The sequence below is a fragment of the Triplophysa rosa genome, linkage group LG17 (assembly GCF_024868665.1).
Source record: "Triplophysa rosa linkage group LG17, Trosa_1v2, whole genome shotgun sequence".
Classification (NCBI taxonomy): Eukaryota; Metazoa; Chordata; class Actinopteri; order Cypriniformes; family Nemacheilidae; genus Triplophysa; species Triplophysa rosa.
Genome location: NC_079906.1, coordinates 595,591 through 607,184, shown reverse-complemented (window position 1 = coordinate 607,184; position 11,594 = coordinate 595,591). Strand labels below are relative to the sequence as shown.

Genomic DNA, 11,594 nt, shown 5'->3' with positions numbered 1-11,594 from the left:
ACCAAACCCTGGCTGCTGCTATGGACAATTAGAAACCGTGGAACATGTTATTCTCTACTGTCAGAAATATGAGGCAAAGTGGCGATTTTCGGTTAAAAAATCACACTGAGATAAAAATGCCATTTAATTTAATGGGAATTCTACAATGTAACTGAGGGTATTAATATCAACGATTTATTTTACAATATCTTAAAATGACTATAACTTGTGATAGAGGCTGCGAAGGGGATATTCTGATCCACACTCCATACCAGTTGGAGGCAGTATACGCCAAGTCGTTTGTCAACCACCAATAAAACCTAAAGAAGAAGCCGCACATTTCAAAACAAACATGGCGGCGCTGGTGGAGGGTGCTGCGAAGAGTGCACACGTGGAGAGAAAGAACCAGAAAAAGGTTATTAGATTCGTGTATGCATTTGAGTAAAAAAGTGTGTGTTTCAAGAAACGGAAATATTTTATTTATTTAGTAATATTGGAAAGTAATCTTAACGGAAGAGATGAGGCTAAGAATGCCTGGTTTATTACGTCTCGACATGTGTTCATGTCAGAGTGTATCAGTAAAGAATTTCTAAAGTGTCAAATGTGGAAATATTTGTTTATGTTTTGTAATAAAGCAGATGAGAAGATCTAAGAGCTCGATATTAGCAGAGGGTAATACTGTGATGCATATTCCTTTGCAGTAGTATTCACATGAGATAAACATGTAATAGTGGTCACGTCTCTGTGTGGATGATAATAACGTGTAAATAATAAATACAAGTAAGTAAGCAAGACAAGAAAATACATGTATGAACGGATTATGAAAACTATATTATTTTTCTCTCTTATAGCCAGTAAAGCGCTATTGGGAGAAGACAGAAGAGTTAAAGAACAGCGATCAGCCCACTTCAGACAGATCCATATCCACAGAAAATACTGCAGACAGATGTACATCCACAGAAAACACCGCAGACGGATCCACATCCACAGAAAACACAGGATCAGTCAAAAGAAGGAAAGGTGGACAGATCCCGTCAGGGGTAAGTAGGATTATTCTGGCAAAATGCAGGAAATGACTAGGGTAAACATACCTATTAAACTCATTAAAATCTACATTAAGACATTTTAGTGCACAACATATTGATTTTAGTACAAAAAGTACTGTTAAATTAAAATATTAGTCTCTCATACAATAAAATGTAACTTTATTTTAACCATCAAAAGTATTTTAATTAAAATACACACCATTAAACGCAAAAAGTTTGGCTGTGCTTAATGGGTACATCCCTGTTTCTATTAAGCTCACATCATGTTTAAATAAAAAATCTTGTTTATTTTAAACAACATATTAAAGGAATAATTGAAATACGTTTTATTTGAAAGTACAGAGTCGATCACAGAAAAAACTGACCACTAAAATAATGTATATTTACATATTAATGTTATACTTTCACTGGATGTTTTTTACTTTAAGATGTAGAGAACAGTAAAACACAAAAAATGACTTTAGCTGGATTTTCACAGGCAGGACCAAAATTATGTAGCCTCTCATTAAATGAATGTGAACTTATTAATATTTTTTGGACAGACCTGACTTATTTGAGATACGGTTTCTTATGGCTCCCTCTTTGAATGGAGAACATGCCTCTTTCATCTTTGGGCGAAAACTAATTCCATCTCTATTTCGTCATCTAAAGGATTTATAAATCATTTATTAATCATTTTATAAAGATTATCTTAAAGTGAAAACCATCTGTGATTATTTAAGTCTGTTTATTGGGTATTTACATAGACTTTTAATGGGGATGAGCTTAAAGGGAGCAGCAACAATTTTTAATGAATAAGTTTTACATTCAACTTAAAGGACAAGATTTTACAAAATAAATAATCTTGGACATGTATTACATTTTTACGTGGTTTGATATGAACAAAAAATATTGACAATATTTATAAAATGATACTTTTTCATGTTGACGTCACACTAAAGCTCTGTCATTCTCATAGTAGTGTACGCTTTAACCTCACATTAAAATAATATGAAATCTTTAAAAATGACAGCAGTGTGAAACCAAAGACTATCAATAAACTGTAAATTTATAATATTCTGAATTGTAAAGTACAATCCGATAATGTCTGTGAAGTAATATATTAGTGTAGCACACAATCTTATACAGCTAGTGAGCTGAAGCACCTGCTCTATTTGAAAAAACAATCTTTTGATTTAATTGTAATTGTTTCCCACATCCATGTTCCAGGTTATATAATACGTAAAAATTAAACATTAATCTCTTAATTTTGCCGTAAACAGTGATTCTTACCAGTGGCAATCCGTGACTCCTCTTCTGGGGAAGCAGTAATGTGAAGCTCGGCAAAACATGTATTTATCCCGTCATGTGTGTGGCGCGTCATGTCAAAATACTTGCCTGCTGCAGACACGTCGAAGGGTTTTTAATAAAAGAGATGCTCGCATGTGCTAGATACTCGCTTAGTCTCATGTGTAATCAGAGTTAAGTGTTAACGCAGTGTCTTCTAAACGCGAGCGTCTCTTTTATCATAAACCCTTTCGACGCGTCTGCAGCAGGCACGTATTTTGACATGATGCATGATGCACATAGGTTCACGTGAAGCGCTGAACATGTATTTTGAATTCCTGCTTCCCCTGTAGAGGCGGCACCGATCGCCACTGATTCTTACCATAAATAAAGGTGCACATTTAAGGGGCTACACTTTTGGTCCAAGTTCTCAGACAGCTTTCAGAATGGGCACCAGACAGCAAGAACACATGAACACTCATATCCCAGTGTGTAATTGTCAGATTGATTTAAAATTGCAGGAGGTATGTCATAACAAACACATCAATCGCTTAAGACAGTGGTTCTCAAACTTTTCAGATCAAGTACCACCTTTAAAGCGGCCGTGCAACGGTGTTTCATGCTTCTGACTTCTTTACAATGTTAAACGTGCCGTCTTCTCATGCTTAACATGGTCAACTTGTTAAAAAATGAGTTGGGCGTATTACGTAGTATTTCTGTGCTCGATACACTCCCCCAGCGATAGTACAGGTTTCGGGAAGTTTTTTTCGAACATATAAAACTGTTTCGTAACAATTTTTCTTAGTCCCTTATTGGACAATTCTCCCGGAAAAGCATGCGGCACGCCCACACGGCAGCAAGGAGAGCAGGAGAAGGAGCATGCGCAGACGTCACTTTCATTTGTGTGCAGGAGAGAGAGAGAGAGCATACGTTCGCGAAGTTCAGGTGTTTGTTTGTTCACTACATTTGGGTGATGAATGTTATATAAACGGTGGATATAACGCTGGATTTGGAGATGGTTTGAAACTGATATATGGAGCCGTCCCAGCGCTAAAAGATGCCGGACATGAACCGCATGCGATGAGTGAAACTGATGTCTGTGTTTTGTTGGCAATTGGTGCGCACGTGCTTTAGTTCAGCCTACCCCCCTCCCCCCCGAACACGCTGTATGCTTTCGGAAATAATCGTACAGCTGTATCCATCTTTTATAAATGTGATCAAACTAAATACTCTTTGAAGATACGAAGTATGCAATACTACTCTATAGGTACTCAAGATTTATATGAGATTGGCAGAAACCGCGTGTGTTATGGCAGCTTTAATAAAATGAATTGTTCCAAGTACCACCTAATGACCGCCATAGAAAACACATGCATAAACACTCAAATTAATAGTAGAGCTGTGAATCTTTATCTTTACACCTCCAATTCTAATGTATTATTTATAATGCAAACAGTTTTTTTATTTACCAGCTACTAGCAAAACACTTTTCTGTAGTGCACTGTAAACAGGGCTCTCTAAATGACTTTTATGGGGGATTTATTAACTTTGTGGGGAGTTGCAGAAAGACTACAAAGCTATATTAAAGACAAACAATGTGGAAGGAATATTTAATATAGACATCAAGTATGATCATACATTATTTTTTCTTTTTTTATAATCTGAGCTCAAAGATGGAAGTGTGCTTAATGGGTACGGAGTTTAATAGGGACGTATTCCATATATCTGCATCTACCTTTCTTCATAGAGACCTCATAAATCACCGCCATGAAAAAATACTATCATATAATTTAGGGATTACTATAGGTAATTTCCTTAAATAGTGTATTTATATGTACGGTATGGCCTACTACAGAATTTACTAGTTTTTCAGTTTACTATAATTAATACCACAGAATAATATAGTGTTCATAGCATAGTAAAATAGTGTATTCAATATTGTAATATACACAGTGTACTACATTTTTAAAGAACTTTTAAAGTAGGATGCATGGTTGGAACACATTTCTGCAGTTGGTCCAGCAATATTTTGCAAGAATACTAGATATTTTATGCATTTCTAAAATGTCAATTGTAAAGCTGCTGCTAGCAGCAATGCAAAAGTGTGAAATATGCTCTAGAAATACATCTGCATTAAGTATCAAGGTTTTCTTTTCAGCTTTGTGTGCTTTGCTTATTTTGTGTACTTTTGGACTACCGTACACTAGTGTATAACTGACTTCAAGACTAATGGGTCCATTACCTTCCAATGTATAGCTTTATTGTGCCATTTAAAAGTGCTGCGATGTCTTTTGTGGATGCTGTACTTGATTTAAAACATAGGGTGAAGCCTCTCATTGGTTGATGTTATTCGTTTAGAAAAAGGACCCTTTCCCTGGTGAGGCCCCTATACCACAGGAACAGCTTCAGAAGTACCAGAGAGGAAGTAAAAACAATGTGGTGAGTCTGCATACACATAAAAGTGTTCAACTTATGACTTGTGCATAAAGTTTTACATTTGAAATGATTCATGAAATATTAACAAAGATGCTGTAGAAGTCTTGTTTGTTAAATAATCTAGTTAAATACTGCAAATAATGTTTCATCATAAATGGGACATTATTTTGATCATTTTCATGATAATTCCCATTACTGTAAGGTTTCTGTCTCTGGATGTTTTTACTGTAATATATCAATGTAAATGTTTCTGTCTCTTGACACAATGTTAGATCAGTAATGCAGTACGGTGAATACTACCATGATAGGAATACAACACTTATATATAGTATAATAAATATATATAATAATTTATGTTCTTTTCTTTATTTGCATTACAGAGATAAGAATTGAGTGCTTGATTATTCAATTGTACTAATATCACAATGAATTAAATTAGAATAATCAAGCATGGCTTACGTATCTTTATATACACTGGTAATATTTACTTTTGACTTCATTGATATCTTCTCGAGAGGCTGGATGCACCCAGCATTCTCTGACTTGGACACTAGGTTGCATTCTGAATATTTTGTGACTCTAAATAAAGCAATTTCAATATGTATTATGAGCTTTAGTCTGATAGAGTCACTGACAGTTGTAGCGTTTATTTCATGCCCTTGTTGTTTTGCTTTGTTTTTGCGTTCAGCCGAAAGGGGCTCAGCGGAGACTTAAGGAGGCCATTGCCTGGTCTGAGACGGTGTCTGAACTTGCACAGAAACAAGCCGCACGATATGATCTACTACTACCAGAGGATGCTGGGTAATATACTTCACTTTGACTCTTCTTGTCACGCTGACCATATATCCTGACAAAAAGGCATTTGAGGAAAAAATCTGTGATTAAAGAAATGAGACAGACTTGTCTCATCCATCAGGTCTCACATGCTGGTTTGTGAAACATTACACCAGATCAGATCTCTTGTGGTTCATGGAAGTCATCCAATTTTAGAACAGCATGAATACATGAAGTTTATGACAACATTTTCAATTTTGTGAACTCAACTTTTTTCCTTGAATAATTTAAACACACTGGCATACACATGCAAAGCTGATCTATGTCTCTCCGTCATCAGATTCCTGGAAGGAGACGAGGATGAAGACACATGCAGGATCTCTCAAGAGGACATAGCCGATGCGGTTGACATCACTTCTGGATCAAAGGTGATATAAAAGGCAGTATTTCTTCTGAACACTTCTCTGAACTACAGCCAGTACAGTATTTCTGTGTTTGAGTATGTATATGGTGTCTATGGCTACCGGAGATGAAGGAAAACTGGTTCGTTGGTCTTGATGCAGTATGTTGGTGATGTTGTGCATGTTTGGAAATTGCGCAGACCTCACCTCGCCTTTTATGTCCTGCGTCAATGAAAATCACAGTTGGTAACATCTCGCGTGTTCAGCTCTGTTAATGTGTTTCTCTCCCCACAGTATTTCAACTTACATCTTTCCCAGTTTGGACCTTATAGGCTGGACTACAGCAGAACTGGACGGTCAGTGCTTAAAAAGTATTTTTGAGTAGTAGGTTAAGTTAATATACTATGAGGATTTCAGTTAGCGTACAAAATGCAGAAGTATACACTTGAACACCAACATTCATAATGAATGGATAGACAGATGTATGTGTGTTAAATGTTGAAACATTAATTACATTTATGCCAATACCGAAATAGATGAAAATATACGTTTTTTATACCATATACCATACATACAACCTTGACATTTTTGTCTTTATAACAGGCATCTGTTATTGAGTGGAAAACGAGGTCATGTGGCCTGCATCGAGTGGCAGTCGAAAAACCTCACATGCGAGATGAACGTCATGGAAACTGTGAATGACATCAAGTGCGTGCACATTTCCATTTTCAGTCCTAAAATAACGTGTTGCTATATGTGACCCTTGACCACGAAACCAGTCTTAAATTGCACGGGTATATTTGTGGCAATAGCCAACAAAACATTGTATGGGTCAAAATGATGGATTTTTCTTTTTTGCCAAAAATCATTAAGGTATTAAGTAGAGATAGTTTGTCAATTTCCTACTGTAAATATATAAAAACTTTATGAGTGGATCCAGAAAAATTGCTAACAAAAATGGCCAGAACAAACTTTGCTCGATGCTTCCCGCTCTTTGAGAATTACCCACTCAAGTTTGGTATCCATGTAAATCTTAGAATTTCATCCACTCTCCACCACGTCACTACAGCGATAAGCCAATAGAGAGCGTTAAAACAAACCTGTTTCTTCATAGCAATGGCCTGCTACAGCATCTCTGATTAACAACTTCAAAGGCGATCTTCTCAATATGTTTATTTTTTGCACCCCCAGATTCCAGAGTTTTAAATAGTTTTATCTCTGCCAAATATTGTCATATCCTAATAAACCTTACCATGCATCAATAGAAAGCTTATTTACTCATTCACGATGTACTGTATATATCTGAATTTCGAAAAATTGACCCATGCGACTGGTTTTGTTGTCACATACCTGTATATTCTGATGTGATGTAAATGCTGTGCTGTACCATCAGGTGGCTCCACACAGAGGCCATGTTTGCTGTGGCACAGAAGAAGTGGCTCTACATCTATGACTCGGAAGGCATCGAGCTCCACTGTGTGAAGAAATTCAATGACGTCTTGAAAATGCAATTTCTGCCCTATCACTTCCTGCTTGCTACAGCAGTGAGTCAGCAACGTATTTTTGTTTGTTTATGCTGCACCCAATTCTGTACCCAAGTCAATAATTCCCAAGTAACCTATTGACGGCAGGTCCATATCATCATAATACGATTTATTATTTACGAGAAATCTGGTTCGCAGTCAGACATCTTGCATCTCATCTCAAGATGGTTTTCACAAGTCATGTCCACCAATAACTTTAGGGCGACTTTGAATATCTCATCCCTTTGTTCATTTCTTTACCTTTCAGAGCGCCACGGGCTTTCTGCAATATCTAGATGTGTCGGTGGGTAAGGAGATCGCAGCCATCTGCACGAAATCTGGACGCCTAGACGTGATGTCACAGAATCCCTATAATGCAGTTATTCACCTGGGCCACTCAAACGGTACCGTAAGCCTGTGGTCGCCCAATCAGAAAGAGCCACTTGTAAAGATGCTGTGCCATCGGGGCGCCATTCGTTCCTTAACAGTGGATAAAACCGGCACGTGAGTATCGCCAAATACTAACGCGCACACCACAAATGAGCCTTCAGCTCTTAACTCTGACGATAAACGATACATCTTTGTTTACTGCAGGTACATGGTGACGTCAGGTCTGGATAGAAAGCTAAAGGTGTATGATGTTAGAGCTTTTAAACCTCTTCACTCTTATTTTCTGCCTGCCGGAGCCTCTTGCTTATCTCTGAGCCAGAAAGGACTGCTCAGTGCTGCCACTGGAGATATTGTACAGGTGGGGAACTTGTGGGAGTGTGACGTTTTCCTGGATTCTTTGTTCTTAAAATAGCCCTGAAATCAGATCAGTCGACAACAGTGTTGTTTCTGGACTGACAAACTGACATGTGTTAATCACGTTAAACACATAGAAGGATGTTTACTACTTGGGTTGGGCTGTATGACAAACTGAGCCCTTCCCTTTGTACCAGGGTTAAAAATTAACATTTTGCCCAACCTGCAGTTTTTATTGCGTGTTAGCATGAAACAGGTCATTATTATTTCAGTTAAAGCCTCCTATTCAAGTCCAGTCTTGGTCTGTCACAAAAACATAGGGGTGTGATCATCCTCACGCAATTGTCATGATGGGGTGCTGGGCCCGAAATTGCGACCTTTTTCATCGCATATGCTCCCTAAATTTAACCTGTGCGGCCTCAAAATATATTTGGGAGCATTTGTGCGAGTGCACATTTTGTTGTGGTGCGACCTGTCTTCATGACTGTACAGAACACTCTAATAACTGCACAAAGTATGTGCGTGCTGTGAGCTACAGTGACCGGCCCGCCCATTTATAGACAACCTCAAGTTGTTCCAGACCTTTGTAAATTTCTTTGTTTGGTTAAACACAAAGAAAGATATTTAGAAAAATGTTAGCAACTGAGATTTCTGAGGCACCATTGACTACCAGTAGAAAAAATGAGAATAGTAGTCAAAGGTGCCCTGGAACTGTTTGTTTTCCTAGATTCTCCAAAACATCTTATTTTTATTGAATACAAACTATACAATAATTATTTCTACTATGGTAGTCAATGGTAAATTTTCATTTTTGTGTGAAATGTCCCTTTTGAGTGTAAGGAAATTTTGCATTTTTGTCACCACGTAGGGTTTCAGAGAATCGAAGCTTCAGACTGTTGTTGTTGCGATACCATTTGTGTAAAATGGCTGTCAACTTAAAAAGTCCATTTTTAACCGAGTATCAGAAGTCATTTGACACTTTCCAGAGCCATTCTAAAGGATATCATACTCAAACATTATTTGCATTATTTTGTGTCTATGTGTAGGTTTATCAGAACGTTTGGGGAGGCAGTCCTGTATCCAAACCCTACATGGCCCATCGGGTGCGAGGGCAGGTTTGGGGTCTTGCTTACTGCCCCTTTGAGGATGTTCTTGGAGTTGGACATGGAGAGGGCTTTACCAGCATGATTGTTCCAGGTCAGACATAAATAATGGAACTACTAATTAAAAATGGTTCATTTTACCCAATAATCTTGTGCAGAACCATGTATCTGTTTGTTGGGGTATCACCTTGACTCTTATTAAGTCTTGCTTTTAAAGCTTAAGAATCTGAACACTATCATGAGGTTACAGTGCCAAGGGAGCGGAGTCTTTAATATGTTGCATGTTGAATCTGTCTTGACCAGGTGCGGGAGAACCAAACTTTGACGCTCTTGACACAAACCCGTACCGCAGTGCTAAACAGAGGCAGGAATGGGAGGTCAAGGCTCTTCTAGAGAAGGTGCAGCCCGAGCTGATAGGTTTGGACCCCGGGCAGCTGGGGAAAGTGGACCAGGCCAGCTTTGAGCAGAGGCACAAGGAAAGAGTGGACATTTTGGTTAGTTCAGCATTCATATGTACAGGTCACAAGTCCATGAATGTGATTTTGCATGAGGACATTGCAGTCTATTTTTGGGACTATTGTAAAATAAAATATACACAACATGTGCTTTCAAACACTGTTTTAGTGGGTATTTAGGTGAACACTTGTGCAGTGTGCGCATGTCAGCAGATTATATGGGATTTGAAGCTTGTCATGTAAACACGCACATCAATCAGATCACTTAATTTACCTTTCATGTAAACACTACATTCAGATTGCACAATCTGATTAAATTCGATCCGATGTGTCCATGTAAACGCAGCTAGTGTATTTAAAACCTGCTCATATGCGGCTTATGCATATACACAGCAGTTGCAGGTGCATAAATACTGCTATATGATTATGATATTGTTTAAACCCTGGTGATGAATGACTGTATGTAGTACATGTAGGTGGCTCATTGAAGTCACAAATGCAACAAAAATGGCAAACAGTGTTACAATATTTTGTCCATTTTTTTGTGGTTTGATCTTACAGAGTTCTGACAGCGTGTATTTGTGTTCTTCTCAGGGTTATGATCCATTGGCAAAAGAAAAATTTAAACCAAAGGCAAAGAAGAAAGGACGAAGCTCTGCTGGTGCTATAGAGAAACGAAAGAGGAAAGTGGCATACGAGGATCAGAGGGTATTTACTTATTATTTCTGTTTCTCATTTACCGTTAATTACAGGTCGAATGCACTAGGGCAGGGGTACTCGGGTCAAGAGAGCACCACATTCCAACCATGTCTCACACAAAGTGCATGCAAAACTAATAATAATAAAATAATAAATTAAATGCAACAAAACAATTCAGGACTGATGTATTACAATGAACTGGACTAATTCTTCAGTTTAACAGTCTTGTCACATTGCTGATTTTATACACAAATTAAAATTTTGTTTGTACATTTGACATGGTTAATTTTTGTTCAGTTTGCGCTTTTGACATTGTCGTTTTGTGTAATTTAAGAATGATCAGGATCATTTTTCACAAGTTGCTTGTCTTTTTATGGACAGGCCTATATAATGGCTAAATGTTGTTCTTATGACGGAACAAGGTTTCTTTATGTATAATAAAAGCCAGAGCAGCCAAAAGTGAAGACAACTTTTAGCTTCAATCTTGAGCCTCTCTAGTATATAAGGGAAACAATCTCTAATTGAAATCTGGTGTCTGTCGCTGTTCAAAACCTCTCAGGATGTGATTCGACAAAACGTGGAAGAGCAAATGAAACGGCAGAAGGAGAAATCCAGTGAAAGCCAGCAGTTGGGGAAGAAGTCAACACTCGACCGTTTCAGAAAACAGGACAAATAGCATTCAGAGCACATGGACACCAAGTGTGGTCATTTCATAACAAAAATCTATGGATGTCATTTTTATTGTTCGCTGAGTGTTGCTTGTTAAATAAAATACCTACACAAGCCACCATAATTGTGAAAGTTTTTCTTAAAACTGATTTCAATCGTTAAAATGGTAACTTTTTATGTTTGAGTTAACATGCCATAAGTTCCATTATTTACATTACCGTTATTTAATTATTAAATTTAAATTTAATTATTTAAGCAGTTTACATGCTCTAGGGTGCGTTTCACTGACAGAAGTGCTACAATAACCATGCATGTTAAGTAACCGACCGAAAATGCACCGCTGCTGACGTTTTGTGCATGATATATTGAAATTGAATTTGTCAAAAAACTCAAAATGATTTGCTGCATCCGGGTTACCATGTGTTATTAGTTTTGAGAGGTTGTTGTCTGGGAATAACCAACCTGCAAATGTCGCTGGCCAATCAGAATCAAGCATCCC

The 11,594-nt window shown here is 37.6% G+C and overlaps 1 protein-coding gene across 1 annotated transcript; it reads left to right on the top strand.

The window, feature by feature from the left end:
* Nucleotides 1–316: 316 nt before the first annotated feature.
* On the top strand, nucleotides 317–11,214 carry wdr46 (WD repeat domain 46). Its single transcript, XM_057355820.1, has 14 exons — nucleotides 317–394; nucleotides 831–1,019; nucleotides 4,650–4,730; nucleotides 5,416–5,528; nucleotides 5,842–5,929; nucleotides 6,197–6,258; nucleotides 6,506–6,610; nucleotides 7,296–7,446; nucleotides 7,694–7,929; nucleotides 8,020–8,173; nucleotides 9,216–9,366; nucleotides 9,576–9,766; nucleotides 10,322–10,435; nucleotides 10,986–11,214. The coding sequence occupies exons 1-14, from the start codon at nucleotides 332–334 to the stop codon at nucleotides 11,100–11,102; spliced, it is 1,815 nt and encodes a 604-aa protein (XP_057211803.1). The 5' UTR covers nucleotides 317–331; the 3' UTR covers nucleotides 11,103–11,214.
* Nucleotides 11,215–11,594: the final 380 nt, after the last annotated feature.